Source organism: Sphaeramia orbicularis, chromosome 20, assembly GCF_902148855.1.
Source record: "Sphaeramia orbicularis chromosome 20, fSphaOr1.1, whole genome shotgun sequence".
Taxonomy (NCBI): domain Eukaryota; kingdom Metazoa; phylum Chordata; class Actinopteri; order Kurtiformes; family Apogonidae; genus Sphaeramia; species Sphaeramia orbicularis.
Window position 1 is genome coordinate 36813071 of NC_043976.1, and position 16990 is coordinate 36830060.

The 16990-nt window shown below is 34.0% G+C and overlaps 1 protein-coding gene across 1 annotated transcript in view; it reads left to right on the forward strand.

The window, feature by feature from the left end:
- Nucleotides 1–16990, forward strand: part of abca4a (ATP-binding cassette, sub-family A (ABC1), member 4a) — a 129295-nt gene that overhangs the window by 96718 nt on the left and 15587 nt on the right. Inside the window, 3 exon segments of the mRNA XM_030123010.1 lie at nt 1197–1312; nt 5101–5248; nt 6716–6839. Of these exon segments, the coding sequence (XP_029978870.1) occupies nt 1197–1312; nt 5101–5248; nt 6716–6839 (388 nt within the window).

Below are 16990 nucleotides of genomic sequence, written 5' to 3' on the forward strand. Positions count from 1 at the left end.
TTATAGATTTTATGGAATTGTAGTTTTTGTATTACAACCCCAAACCTCCATAAGTGGGTTGAAGTGACCCACATTCATTACCTCCACCAGGAGGGATTGGGATCACTTGGCTTTGTGTGTTTGCGTGTGTGTTTGTTTGTTAGCAAGATAACTCAAAAAGGTATGGATGGATTTTCATGAAATTTTCAGGAAATGTTGATACTGGCACAAGGAAGACATGATTACATTTTGGTGGTGATTGTGGGGGGGGGGGGAGAGATCTGTCTTGGCGGAGGTCTGCGCTCTCTGAGTGCTTTTCTTGTTTACAATGGAATTTTATCTGAACCTTTGATTCACTCTACATTCACTCACTTTACATTCTACAGCAAGACTAAAGGACTCACTCACTCATTCACTCACAAAATGGATGTTGACATTGTTCTATTGCTGTTCTATACTATATATTATATACTACATATACTTTACTTTTCAAATTATTTATATATATATATATATATATATATATATATAACATTTTAAAAATCTTAAAAATGTGTTTAAAAAAAAAAAAGGAAAAAGAAAATAATGTCAAACATGAAATCATTGTTTTGTGGACCAAAATATAATACAAATGAATAATTTTAACATGACAAAATGACATTGTAGTTTTTTTATTACTACCCCTAGCTCCCATAGATAAGTCCAAATGACCTGCATTTATTTACAATTTCATCTGAACCTTTGATTTGTTCTAAATTCATTCACTTTACATTCTATAGCAAGACCAAACGACTCTCTCTCTCTCTCTCCCTCTCTCTCTCTCTCTCTCTCTCTCTCTCTCTCTCTCTCTCTCACTCACTCACTCACTCACTAACTGGATGTTGACATTGTTCTATTGCTGTTATATACTCTATATTTTATTCTATATACTTTGCCTGTCAAATTTTCTAAATATAAAAAAGTAATTCTTAATAAAGTTAATAAAAATAATAATAAAAAACAATGAAATATTTCAAACATGAAATCATTGTTTTGTGTACCAAATTATAATACAAATGATTATTTTTTGCATGACAAAATGACAAAAGTTCCTTAAAAACACATTGATTTTGACACATGTCATTTTTGACCCATTTATGGAAGAGTGGAGGGTCCAGACACTCATGCATCTAAAGGGTTAAAAAAGAATAAAACTCAGTCTGTGTTTTCTCCTCCAGATCAGTTACTCCTTCAGTGTTGCGATGGTGGTGGAAATCTTCTTATTTTTCGACAAGAAATGCTACACGTCACCAACTAACCTGGAACCACTTTCTGCACTTCTGATGCTCTATGGGTAAGGTTTTTTGTTTTTTTATTTTTATCAGTCTGTATTATTAGACCACCCCATGTTTTCTTCAATTTCTTGTTCACTTTAATGCCTGGTGCAACTACAGGTACATTTGTTTGGACAAATATAATGATAACAACAAAAATAGCTCATAGTAGTTTAATTTCAGAGCTGATATCTATCCATTTAACATGTTTTTTTTTTGATAATAACCAAAATCACTTCAGTTCTTACATGAATATCTATGGCATTGTACTGACAAAAACAGTGCTTTTAGGCATTCCATGTTTTCTTTTCTGTCTGTTTTAGTCACATGACACACACAGGAGTTAGTACTTGATCGCATAACCATTATTTCTGATGACTTTTGATGGTCTAATATTTTTTTTCCATAACTGTATCTGTCAAACAAACAACTGAAAGGAGATTATTTTGATCTGTTTGAATGTGTTTTCAGCTGCCTCCTTCACCAGACTATCTCACTGGAAAAATCTAAATCTTACCAAGTATATTTTTCTCATTTCTAGTCAAAATATCTCACCACACTTAAAATAAGACAGAATGACCTAAAGAGTAACTTTTCAGTGAGATATAAGGACTGATTTTTAGACAATAGAACTGGAAAAATCTTATTTCAAGAAATCTTACCAAGATAATTTACACATATTCCATTGGCAGAATTTTTGCTTAATTCAACATTTTTTTTTTTTTTTAATTCAAGCAAAAATATCTGCCAGTGGAACAAGTAAAAATTACAATGGTAAGATTTTTTGAAATAAGATTTTCAAGCTCTATTGTCTAAAAATAAATTCTTATATCTCACTGAAAAGTTACTCTTTAGGTCATTATATCTTATTTTAAGTGTGATGAGATATTTTGACTAGAAATGAGAAAAATACACTTTGTAAGATTTAGATTTTTTCCAGTGCTATCCCGGGGCTGTCAAACATGTGGTCTGGGGGCCAAAACCGGCCTGCCACAGGCTCCAGTATGGCCCGTAGAATAAATTTGTGAAAAGAAAAAATTACACTGAAGTTACTAACAATCAATGATGTTGAAATAATTTTAGTTCAGGGGACATATTGAGACCGATTCAATTTAAAGTGGATTAGAATAAGTAAAATAATAGTATAATAATAATATAGAAAAGATGACAACTCCAAATAATTCTTAATGGAAAAAATAAAAATTACATGACGAAAAATCAATAAAAAAACTGAATAATCTAAACAATCATGAACAACCTAATAATAAATGGAATTTCAACAATATTCTGCCTGTTATTAAATGTTTTGTGCCTTTTTAGATCCACTGTAAATTGTAAACCACATATGTAAATGAGAAGCTGTGGCATACTTACTTTTTTGCAATAAAACAAAGAGAACAATTTTGAATTTTTATTTATCTGTAATTAACCCTTCATAGGGCACTCATTGAAATACTCTGAAATTCAAAATTTCAATCATAGTGTGTTATTGGACATCATTATTTACCTCCTCTTGTCAAAAAAAAACCATCCGAACACCACTTGCTAAAAAGTAAACACACGCAATAAAACAACTATTAGAAGGTCATAAACTGACAAAAATCACTCATATTCACTATTTGCAGCTACAAAATTTCTATAAAATCTCTCTGAATCAATGTATAATGTTATAAAAACCAACATGAGACACGGGATTGGCCCCATGTTTAATGTTTGCAGAAGTGACCAAAAATAGTCACTTGCCCGATAAAGGCTTATGGTCTGACCCACTTGAGATCGAATTTGCCTGTTTGTGGAACCTGAACTAAAGAGTTTCACACCTCTGGTCTATCCTAAACCTGACCTATATTCGTTACCAGATCGCCGTTACACACCAGGGGTTGAGTTTACCTCGCAGCTTGTGCCCATGAGCAACGAAAAAAAGGCCACACATGCTTTCCTGAAGTAGGAGAGCAGATACTTAGGACTGGCAAAAGCAGAAGTGCTGATTTAGCGTCTTTATTCATGTAGAAGTGAAAAATCACAGGCGCTGAGTTGTGCTGAGTGTAAAAGTAGAAACTAGGCCTTTGAGGGACGTTTGTACGAGCTGTTTGTGCGCAAAGTGAACCAAAGCTCACCACATAATGCACTAAAAATAAGGCTTCTTAAAGAACTGGTCAGAAACAGGACTTATATTATGACATTTTTTTCCTCAGGGTTCAGACTTCTATCCATGTCGGAATCTTTTTGCAGTACAGGAGACATACATTACATTAAATTATTTCAATTAATTCAATTCACTTTATTTATACAGCACATTTAAACAACAAGAATGCCTCCACATCTGCTGCACATCATAAAAGCAATAAAACTAGGGATGTCTGATATTGGCTTTTTTGCCAAAAACTGATATGCCGATATTGTCCAACGCTTAATTTCCGATTCCGATATCTACCGATACCGCTGCCGATATATGTAGGGTATTAAACTAATTTTAGGTAACATCACATAACTCCTGTCATGGAATTAACACATCATGCCTAATTTTATTGTGATTCCCCATTGGATGCATTGGATTCTTTTACACTTTTTTCTGTTTCATCAACTTGAGCCGTAAATAAAAATACCAAATACTCAATAATTGTCATATTTTTTGACCCTTTAAATGCTGTGTTTGTAATGGAAACAAACCGTTTTTTGTAGATGGAAAAAACACACAAAAAAATTTTTTTTCAACATACTACATAAAAAGTGGATCACATATTGTTTGACTTTTGCATCCTGGCATATGTCAATGATTAACTCCAACATTGGTTAATTTGCATTATTATTTTTGGCGCTAGGTCAAATGTTCAAAAATACTAGCATCTGTAACCAAGTGTGCGTAAAATGCACACCTATAAATCAAACTATTAAATATTATATATTGATTTATTTTTCTGCTCTAATTTGATTTTATTTTGGTAAATCAAGGTCAGCCCTAATCATACATATCAAATGGAAGAAATAGTGCGTTTTAGGCACACTTGGGAGACTAGTCTTGCTCGTCTTGTAATTTTCTTGTGTTTATAATGTGCAAATTTTAGCTGGTGGCCAGAATTTTAAAGATCATGCAAAAATGAACAACTTCTGAATTCTAACCTTATTTAAATTGTGAAAAATAATATGAAGTTTTTTAAAACAAAGTGCAAAGTGTGCCTAAAAGGCGCACCTGGATACAGGAGAGTTAATTTAATGTGGTCTTTACTTATTTATTTATTTATTTATTGTCCCTTGTATTAAATTATTATATCATGATATTTTTATAGTGCTTTTAACAGGTTTTATATTGGCATTTTTAGTGATATCTGATGACTTATTACCTCCGCCAAGGAGGTTATGTTTTTGCCAGGGTTTGTTTGTCTGTTTGTTTGTTGTCTGTCCGTTAGTGTGCAACATAACTCAAAAAGTTATGGACAGATTTGGATGAAATTTTCAGGGTTTGTTGGAAATGGGATAAGGAAGAAATGATTAAATTTTGGTGGTGATCGGGGGTGGGGGGGCCCACGAGGGGGGGCACTGATCAGCCTTGGCAGAGGTCTGCGCTCTCCGAATGCTTCTAGTTTTAGTCTGTTTTTTTATCTATTTATCTCTGGTCTATTTCAGCCATGATCAGTGAGCTGCTGGGAGTACCTGTCCATGTCTTTTGTCTATGACATTTGTAATCTGTCCCTTGTATGTGTCCTATGGTTTAATGTTTTGTTTAACGTTTGAGATGCCCTCTCCAGACTGCAGAATGGGTATTAATAAGGTCACCTTGACCCTTGAACCTTTCCTTTGTCTTTTCCAGGTGGTCTGTGACTCCCATGATGTACCCCTTGTCCTATTTGTTCAGCGTCCCGAGCACAGCGTACGTCTCTTTGTCCTGCATCAACCTTTTTATTGGCATCAACAGCAGTGCCATCACCTTCATCCTGGATCTCTTTGAGAGAAACACAGTAAGACACAAGCTCTGATTTTTGAAAATGGCATTTTTTAACCCATAAAGACCCAAAAACATCCACCGTCGACCTAAAGCAACTACTGATGTTAAATGTTTAATAACTTCTGAGCCACTAATCCTATCAGTACATGTAAATAATTGGTGTAAAATATAGTTTGTCATCTTTTCATGGTCATCAGATATGACCCATTTGGATGTTCAGAAGCTCCGTAGTTACCGTGGAAACACCGTCATCTTCTACAACATTGATTCACCAGTAAAACCCATGGAGTTGGATCAGTGATAGTGGATGGACACACTTTATGTTCAGTTAATATATTTCGGTGAAAAAGCTACTTTTTCCAATTTTATTTTATTTTTTTATTTGACAACTTTTTTAGTCTCAGCTTTAATGAACATCTACATAATTAGTCAATTAAACATAAGAAAATACATGATTTACACTAAAAAGTGCAAAATACAGAAGATAATACTATAATAAATGGAGATAAATTGTTTAAGAAAAGTTAAATAGAGAGAAAAATTCAGTTATGAACTGCCATAAAAGTCACAAGATTCCAAATTCCTTTTATTGTTATTGTATACACAGAGTATACATAATGTAATTCTGATGCACTTTATAGAGATGATGCTTCTTGATTAAAAAAATAAAAATAAATACACAATATGAAATGCAAAATATCTAAATAGTATTGAATAGTAAAAACACAAACAAAAATACCTACACTGCAAAAAAGTAATATCTGATTTAGATAAACTGACTTGAATGTTGAATATTTATCTTGAAAGATATTCTTTTTTTTTAGATTTATTTACTTATTGAGACTTAATTTTGTTGCTTAGATATTACAACTAATTTTAAGGAATATTTATAACAAAACAAGCTCCATTGTTGGAGGATGAGTATGGACGACACAGGAACTGTTTACCCTCAAGAAATTTTTACTTGTTTTATGCAGTTTTGCCTATAAATACATATCTATTGAGATATTACATCATCATAAGACCATATATACACCATAGATTAAAAAAAAAAAAAAAAGTTACTAGGAAGACTTGAAACAAGTGTATTCTACACAAAATAAGAATTTTTGCATTCAATAATCCTTAGATAATGTTTTCCTTTTTTAAGAAAACCTCATAAGTTCAATTTTCTTACTGCACTGGCATATAATTTTACTTGAATAAAACATTTTTACCCAATAATGAGTTTAATTTTCTTATTTTTGTACAGGCTGTTTTTTTTTTTACAGTGTAGTAAAATATCACACATACATAGTTATCTGCAGAGAACAGTCAGAGGTAAATACAGTAGTTATTGCACATTGTTGATTATTGATTATTATTGATTATTACACATTGTTGATTAATGTGTAATAATCAATAACACTGGGTCTTTATGGGTAAATGAGTAAACCATCCCCTCTATATTGTAAACCTGCTTTCTGTTCTTTTTTTTCAGGCTTTATACAAGTTGAACCAGGTGTTTAAGACCCTGCTGCTGGTCTTTCCTCATTACTGCCTGGGTCGGGGTCTTATAGACATGGCGATGAACCAGGCGGTGGCGGACACCTACGCTCGCTTCGGTAATTTCAGTACACACTCAGATACATGACTCTTGTGGACCAATTATTGGAAAATAATTGCACTGACTGGGGATGTTCTGACCAGAAAATCCAACAAATGCTCTGTTGTGTACTTCTGCTTTAACACTTAAATTATATAAAAAGACTAAAATGTTAAGCCATCCTCATCCTCATAGCTTGCCTCTATCCCTTTATAGCAGGGGTGTCAAAGTGAATTTAATCTCAAGTGGGTCAGACCAGTAAAATAATAACAGTGAGAAAAGTAAAATGACATGATGAAAATATTTACATCTACTAACTGTCCTTTAAAAATGTGAATATAATGAGCAACTTGAAATTTCTTCAGAAAAATAAGTGCAATTTTAACAATATTATGTCTCAGTTTATCACACATGTACATTACAACTTAGAGATCACAGCGGATCTACAAATACACAAAACATTTAATAGCAGGCAGAATGTTGGTAAAATTACACTGATTTCTCTTAGACATTTCAGGTTGTTCATATTTGTTCAGGTTATTCATCTGTTTTGTTACAGGATAGTTACCTCAGCCAGGAGGTATCGTGATCACTTTGCTTTGTGTGTTTGTTTGTTTGTTTGTTTGTGTGTTAGCAAGATAACTCAAAAAATTATGGACGGACTTTCATGAAATTTTCAGGAAATGTTGATACTGGCACAAGGAAGAAATGATTAAATTTTGGTGGTGATCGGGTGGGGGTGTTGTCTGCTACTCTAGTTTGTGAAGTACTAATACCAAATAAACCAATTTCATGATGTACTTATTGGGAAAATCAATTTTATTCATTATTGAATGTAGTCTTAAAGCCTATTTCAGACGAGAAAACAGACTTTTGTAGCTTGGAATGAATTTTTGAGTATAATTACTCTAAAAGTACATAGTAAAAGTAGTTCATAGTATTTGTGCTAATAGTATATGAAGTACTAATACCAAATATACCGATTTCATGATGTACTTATTGGGAAAATCAATTTTATTCATCATTGAATGTAGTCTTAAAGCCTATTTCAGACGAAAAAACAGACTTTTGTAGCTTGGAATGAATTTTTGAGTATAATTACTCTAAAAGTACATAGTAAAAATAGTTCATAGTATTTGTGCTAATAGTATGAGAAGTACTAATACCAAATATACCAATTTCATGATGTACTTATTGGGAAAATCAATTTTATTTATCATTGAATGTAGTCTTAAAGCCTATTTCAGACGAAAAAACAAAGACTTCTGTAGCTTGGAATGGATTTTTGAGTATAATTACTCCAAAAGTACACAGTAAAAGTAGCTCATAGTATTTGTGCTAATAGTATATGAAGTACTAATACCAAATATACCAATTTCATGATGTACTTATTGGAAAAATTTATTTTATTACCTCTGCCAGGAAGTATTGTGATCACTTTGCTTTGTGTGTTTGTGTGTTTGTGTGTTTGTGTGTTTGTTTGTTTGTTTGTTTGTTTGTTTGTTTGTTTGTTAGCAAGATAACTCAAAAAATTATGGACGGATTTTCATGAAATTTTCAGGAAATGTTGATACTGGCACAAGGAAGAAATGATTACATTTTGGTGGTGATCGGGGGCTGTTAGTCTAGTTTGTGAAGTACTAATACCAAATATACCAATTTCATGATGTACTTGTTGGGAAAATTAATTTTATTCATCATTGAATGTAGTCTTAAAGCCTATTTCAGATGAAAAAACAAAGACTTTTGTAGCTTGGAATGGATTTTTGAGTATGATTACTCCAAAAGTACACAGTAAAAGTAGTTCATAGTATTTGTGCTAATAGTATATGAAGTACTAATACCAAATATACCAATTTCATGATGTACTTATTGGAAAAATTTATTTTATTACCTCTGCCAGGAAGTATTGTGATCACTTTGCTTTGTGTGTGTGTGTGTGTGTGTGTGTGTGTGTGTGTGTTTGTTTGTTTGTTTGTTTGTTTGTTTGTTTGTTAGCAAGATAACTCAAAAGTTATGGACAGTTTTCCAGGAAATTGTCAGGAAATGTTGATACTGGCACAAGGAAAAAATGATTAAATTTTGGTGCTTATCGGGAGACGACAGATCCGAGTGCTTCTCTTGTTTATAAACGTAAATATTTCATGTCATTTTACTTTTTTACACAAAAAAAAAAGAGGAAAAACTCAGATTTGTCAGTATTTATATGTTATTATGAGTATTGTACCGGTCTGATCCACTCTGAATGTGGAACCTGAACTAAAATAATTTTAACATCCTTGATTGTTAATATCTTCAGTGTAATGGTTACTTCTCACAAATTCATCCCATGGGCCAGACTGGACCCTTTAGAGGGGCTGGTTTTGGTCCCCGAGCTGTACACTGGAAAAAGCGCCCCTCTAAAAACAATTTTAAAAAAAACAACAACAAGATATTATTGTTTGAATTAAGCTAAAACTCTGCCAATGGAACAAGTGAAAATTTTCTTGGTAAGATTTCTTGAAATAAGATTTTCCAGATCTATTGTCTAAAAATAAGTTCCTATATCTCACTGAAAAGTTACTCTCTAGGTGATTATGTCTTATTTTAAGTGTGATGAGGTATTTTGAGTAGAAATGAGAAAAATACACTTGGTAAGATTTTGATTTTTTCCAGTGTGTGTTTGACAACCCTGCTTTATAGACAAGGGTGCATCTTCTGTGTTTTTTGTTTCATTTGTTTTTTAGCATCCACATCCTTGCAAAAATTATATAATTGGTCTGTTAACCCTTGTTAATGCAGGAACAGTACAACCTGCACACCTTTGGTAATTTGTAAAACACTCATCAGTGATAACATTCTAACCACTGATGGGTAAAGTGGTATTAAGGTTGATTACCTCATTAAAATGGGACTTGTCAGTGGGTGGATTAATTAACCCATAAACATCCACTGGCAAACAAAAGCATCTACTGATCTAAAATGTTGAATAACTTCTGATCCATTAATCCTATCAATACATGTAAATAATTGGTGTAAAATACAGTTTGTCATATTTTCATGGTCATCAGATATGACCCATTTGGACGTTCAGAGGCTCCGTAGTTACCATGGAAACACTATCATCTTCTACAACATTGATTCACCAGTAAAACCCATGGAGTTGGATCAATGACAGTGGTTTTTGATATAATAACCCTTGACTTCAATCTGAGTTTGTATGAACATATACATGATCAATAAATTAAATATAGGAAAATACATGATTTACACTGAAAAAAACAAAAAACAAAATACAGAGGATAATGTTATAATAAATGGTGATAAATTACATGAATCAAGTGAATATTTAGTTCTCAAAGCTTACCTGTATTATGAAGGTTATATATGGTCTCCCATCTCTGTAATTTGCAAAGTAAAACTTCCACTGTCAATTATCTCCACTATTTCAGTATCACTACGATACGCAATATTTTTTGTTTCCTCTGTGCATTCCCTTTGGTCATTATAAATGAATGTTGTGATATAGTGAGGACATCCACATTTAACACATAAAGACCCAGTGTTACTTTTGTGGTAGTTCTCAAAAGATTTTTTTTTTCTCTATATGTAACATTTCTAAAGTGATTCGTCACCATTTATTGTGAAATAATCCTCTGTATTTTGTGTTTTTCTTGTGAAAATCATGTATTTTCCTGTATTTAATTTACTGATCTTGTAGATGTTCATAAAAGCTCAAATTAAACTTCGGGTTATTATACTAAAAAACAGTGAAAATTGAACAAAAAGGGACTATTTCAGTAAAATATATCATAAACTGAACATAAACCTAATGTCTCCATCCGTTGTCATTTTATCAAACTCCATGGGTTTTACTAGTGAATCAACACTGTAAAAAAAATCCTGTTGTTTTTACAGAAAAAAAACTGGCAGCTGTGGTTTCCAGAACAATACTGTAAAAAACACATCCAACTGTAAACATATTTACGGAGTAACATGTAGATTTAACATTTTAAACATGTAGATTTAACAGCTTAAACATTTAGATTTAACATTTTAAACATGTAGATTTAACACTGGATTTAAATGGTAAATGGACTGCACTTATTTAGCACATTTCCTACACCTTCATGGGGTCCAAAACTCTTTCCAAAGCCACCAGGTCCAACTGGGACCAATTTAGGGTTCAGTGTCTTCCATGTAGACTTTGACAGATGGACAGACGGAGCCAGGATTCGAACCACCAACCCTTTGGTTATTGGACGAGCCGCTCTACCAACTCTACCAACCCATTCATTTACAAATTTAAAATGTTACATTGTTAAATATTTACTTTTTTATAACTTTTTTTTTTTTTTTACATATATATAAAAAAAACAGATATGCCATTATTTCAATATTATGGTCTTGCATTTTAAACGGCACCACATTGTTTTTCAATTTACAGTTTTATTTTCTAAAAACAATACAAATACACAATTTCTACGTACAAATCTGGTTTTGTTCACATACTCTTCCTGTAAGAACTACAGCTACAGGGTGAGTCAGAAAAAACTTTTTTCATTTAAAGAAATTGTACCACTGAAATGGAAATGCTTATTTTTCTTTTGATCATACAGTCATATTGATGTGGTTATTGAGCATGTCTGGCGATTGAATCATTGATTTATGGCATAGCATAACAGAGGGAATGTCCATTGTTTATTGTGCACCGAAATATCTGCCAACACAGTTTATGCCACCGTGAATGAAATTGAAATTGTCAACCATTACAGCATGTTTACTCGCCATCAAAATGTTTTGTCTCAACGAAGTCGTCCGGCACGACCTTCAACCTGGCTACCATTCAGATTGATGCAAATCTGTGCTCGTTGTCGCATCTCTAACACAGCTCTTCTCGCCATTCGTGTTCGTCGTAGGGCTTGGATTTCAGCCGTGATGCGATTTCGGAGTTCCTGAAGAGTTTGTGGAACAGTCTGATACACACGGTTTTTAAGATACCCCCACAAGAAAAAATCAAGGGGGGTCAAGTCCGGGGATCTAGGTGGCCACTCTCTCTCCTGACCCAAACAGACAACTCGATGAGGAAATAATACCTGCCATCGCTGTGGTCTTGCCATGATGAAAACTCCCTGGGCACTGTCATGTAGGCCTATGTCCTGAGTGTGAAAGCAAAGCCCCAACTCCTGTAATTGTTGTCAATTTCAAGTTTGTTCACTGTGGCATACATTGTGTTGGCAGGTATTTCAGTGCCCAATAAACAATGGACCTTCTCTCTCTTATGCAATGCAATAAATCTATGACTACATCACCAGACATGCTCAATAACCACATCAATATGACTGTATGGTCAAAAGGAAAATCAGTGTTTCCGTTTTAGCAGTACAATTTCTTTAAATGGAAAGAGCGTTTTTTTCTGACTCACCCTGTATATTTGATTTAATCGTTAACACAAAAATCTTTTCAAATAAACAACTTTACATTGTATTGTCACTTACAGTTTTTTTTATGTTGCAATTTTACAACTCTTCGGTGTTAATTCGACAGTCATTTTTTACAGTGAATGTTGTAGAAGATGACAGTGTTTCCATGGTAACTACGGAGCCTCTGAACGTCCAAATGGGTCATATCTGATGACCATGAAAAGATGAATACCTGTATTTTACTCCAATTATTTACATGTATTGATAGGATTAATGGATCCACATGTATGAAACATTTTAGATCAGTAGATGGTTTTGGTTGTCAGTGGCTGTTTGGGTCTTTATGGGTTAACTCCTTTAGACGAATTCAATCTCTAAAGGTGATTAAATGGATGAAATGCACAGCAGCTACAGTAAAGAACATGTTGTACCTTTAAACATGCTCAGCTTTTATTTTTAAGTAGTAAACTATTCACAGCAAGCCTTGACATCAGGGTTAATGCTGCTAAATGCAAGTAGAAAACAGACTTGTGAATGCACCACACAAAAACACATTTCATTCAATGCCCCCAGGTTGTATAATACTGCTAAAATGTTTATGCTGTAGATAAATCAAACTATGGTTCTGTTCGACCAGGACCAAAACCAGCCCTTATGGGTTTTCCAAAGGCTGTATGTTTAGATCTCACTGTGGTCCAGGGGAAGGTTTTTACCTGCAAATCTCAGATCAAACTGAAAAGTGTGAAAGCCCAAACCAAACAAAGTAAGTGTGAATGGAATAGAAATGTGTAAAAGGAGTTTGTTCAAAAAAAAAAAAAAAAAAAAAGATATGTACCCTCAAGGCTTGAAAGAACTACCTTTAAACACAAAACCAACTCTGCACCAGATGCTCCACAAAACTTTGTCCAACTGTAAAGTGCAAGCAGAATATTTAATATTTTATCGATTATTAACCCATAAAGATCCAGTGCTACTTTTGTGGCAGTTCCAAATTAATTTTTCTCTATATTTAACCTTTCCTAAGTGAATTATTACCACTTATTATAATATTATCATCTATATTATTTTGCATTTTTAAAACAAAATCAGGTATTTTCCTATATTTCACTTACTAATCATGTCATTTTCAGAAAATCTCAGAGTAAATTCAAAGCTTATTATATTAAAAAGGAGAAAACTGAAGCAAAAGTGACTTTTTCTTCATAATGTATCATTATTTGAACATTTAAACATCTCCATCTACTGTCTTTGGTCCAACTCCATGGGTTTTATTGGTGAATCAGTGTTGTAGACGATGAGTGTTTCCACGGTAACTACAGAGCCTCTGAACGTCCAAATGGGTCACTGGGGTCAATGGGTCAAATGGGTTATTGTGAAATAATCCTCTGTATTTTGCATTTTTTCTGTGAAAATGATGTATTTTCCAATATTTAATTTACTGATAATGTAGATGTTCATAAAAGCTCAAATCAAACTTAGGGTTATACTATTAAAGCTATACCGTATGATGTGGCATTTTTACACTTTTCTTTTGTCATCTTAAAATGCTCCTAATAAGTGTGTGTCAAACTAAAATGTAAAAGAAATCCACCAGGTATTGAAACTCAAAAATGTTTAATTCTCATATATTTCTAATAAAAGTCTGACCAATCATTTTAGTCGGTCCGAATAAAATAATTGGCTGAACCTGACTGAGCCTCCTGTCAATCATCCATTACGGCCGTCCAGCATCCGATTCATTATCTCCATCTCACATCCGATATGTGTCCCTCTGAATCTGACGCTTAACTCGCTGCTCCTCCTGTCACTGACCACAGTCTACTGTCTAGGATGTGTTTGGATAGAACTGACATGCACATGTGGAAGGAAAAAACGGATTTATGAACAGAAACAACGACTGAGGGGCACAAACGGGAGTCTGATGAATGAAGGATGGAGACAAAAGTCCGGAAGTCAGCTGTACTGGACTGAACAGGTCTGCATAAAGCTCAGCTTTTATGACGGTGGGACTCATACAGGTACATGTACATGGTGTCACACATGTAAGATGATGTAGGATGATAATTGTATGGGCTATGAAACTTCAAATGTCCACGGAAAATTCACGGAGGCCGCGTGTTCACAGTGCGCGCGCCCATCCCCTGGGCACTGCAGTGAAGACCCTGACCCAGTACTGCACAGACCAGGTCTACTGATGGAACAGGAGCCGCAGACCCGTGGCAGGTGGATGATGCATCTGATTACTGAGGGAGGGGTCCGCGGACACGCCAAAACGGACCGGACCTCCGCCTCTGCTTCCTCCTCCGTTTGCATCGCGCATCAGGAGAGGAGGAGAGAGGAGGAGGAGCCTCAGAGCTCAGGCAGAGGGAAGGGGGCGGGGCTTTGGAGAGAGGCGGATTGTTCATGTTCAAACTTTTACTAAGTGCTGTGAGAAATGCCACATTGGTAGGTATAGCTTTAAAAACAGTAACAACTGAACACAAAGGGACAATTTCAATAAAATATATCACTTTTACATCACAGTTTATAAAAACTCAGAGTAAATTCAAAGGTTATTATATCAGAAACCAAGAAAACTAAAGAAAAATGTACGTTTTCAATAAAATCTCTCATTAACTGAACATAAAACAAGTGTGTCCATCCACTGTCATTGATCCAACTCCATGGGTTTTACTGGTGAATCAATGTTGTAGAAGATGATGGTGTTTCCATGTTCACTACAGAGCCTCTGAACATCCAAATGGGTCATATCTAATGACCGTGAAAAGATGACAAACTGTATTTTACACCAATTATTTACATGAATTGATAGGATTAGTGGATTAGAAGATATTAAACATTTTAGATCAGTAGATGCCTTTGGTCGATGGTGGCTGTTTGGGTGTTTATTGGTTAATTTCCAGGAAAAACAGCCCAAAGTTTCACTGATGTGTGTTAATTTATGCCTGAAACTAGGTGGGGGGGGGGCACACTGAGCATGCTCAGATGTCTATAGAAAGTGCAAGATCGATTCTATCAGCATGTTTTGAAATTTTTCCTATTGAGCAAACAGTTGAATTTTTATGACTATTTAAAATAAATCACACATTCAGAACGCTCCCCACAGACTCGTCAGGGGTTAAAGGGTTGAATACAAAAAATGAGTGTGCACCAATAATTTCTCCAGCTCTAATGTGCAGGTAGAATATTTAATATTTGGTTAATTACACTGGTCAACAACAAATTTATATTAAGTTTTTTGAGCTGATTTAGGATCATTTTGGTGTGCTGAATCCAAAAATCACATTAATTTTGCTCAATCAGGTCAACTTTCCTGAACTATGCTACATATGGGCTTTTTAACATTTTTGCTTACATTTATGGGCATTTTCACATCATATGATACAAAATTCTTTCATATTTCTTGCAATAAACGAGTTCTGAAGATTTTACTTTTGCCAATTTATGATTAATGTTTTTTTTAATATTACAGGTGAATGAAATGGCTTCGACTAGAACAGGGGTGTCAAACTCATTTTAGTTCAGGGGCCACATTCAGCTAAATTTGATCTGCAGTGGGCCGAACCAGTAAAATAATAACATAATAATATATAAATAAAGCCAACTCCAAACTTTTCTCTATGTTTTAGAGCAAAAAAAGTACATTTACATTATGAAAAGGTTTACATCTACAAACTATCCTTTCAAAAGATGTGAATAACAGGAACAAACTGAAAAAATAAGTGTAATTTTAACAAGATCATGCTGCAGTTTATCATTTCCACATGTACGTTATAACTTACAGATCACAGTGGATCTACAAACACACAAAATATTTAATAACAGGCGGAATATTGTTAAAATTGTACTTCTCTTAAGACATTTCAGGTTCATGTTTGTTCAGGTTATTCACATTTTTTGCAAAATTATACTTTGTTTTAGTGTAAATACATAAAAATATTTACATTTACAAAGAGAAAAAATTGTTATTATTAATATTATGTTATTATGATAGTATTTGACTGAATCCTGCCCACTTGAGATTGAATTGGTCTGAATGTGGAACCTGAACTAAAAGGATTGTTAATATTTTGTTTTTGCATTTCACAAATTCATCCCAAGGGCCGGATTGGACCCTTTGGCCGGCCGGATTTGGCCCCCGGGCCGCATGTTTGACACCTGTGGACTAGAAGATCTTGCAAAAATAAGCCTGACGTATTCTGCTACATCTGCGGTGAATACACCATTGTACCTAACAGGCACAATGGTGAAATTATTTTTTTCTTTTAAAACCTGTTTTGGGTGAGAACTATATAAAAAATCAACTGATAAAGTCACAAAAATGAAATCAATTTTGTGAGAAGATCAAATTTTTCAAAATCAAATTAGCAAAACTAGAAAAGCACTTGGAGAGCGCAGACCTCCGCCAAGCGCAAAAATTCCCCACATAATCAGTGATACAAATCCTACTTTTATTTTTTAAAATAAAATCCACCTTCTGGATCAGATCCGGATCAGCCTTTGAAATGTGATAGAGGACCCATTGTCAATTCCTGAGTTAAATTTCATGAGTTTTGGTCAATAATTAAGCGAGATATTGGGAAACAAAAATTTTGGCCCCATTTACCACAATGTTAATGAAAATTTCAAAGTGATCCAGAATCCAGGATTTCTTCCGGATCACCCCCAAAAGTTAATCAGTTCTTCCTTATCCCATTTCCAACAAACCCTGAAAATTTCATCCAAATCTGTCCATAACTTTTTGAGTTATGTTGCACACTAACGGACA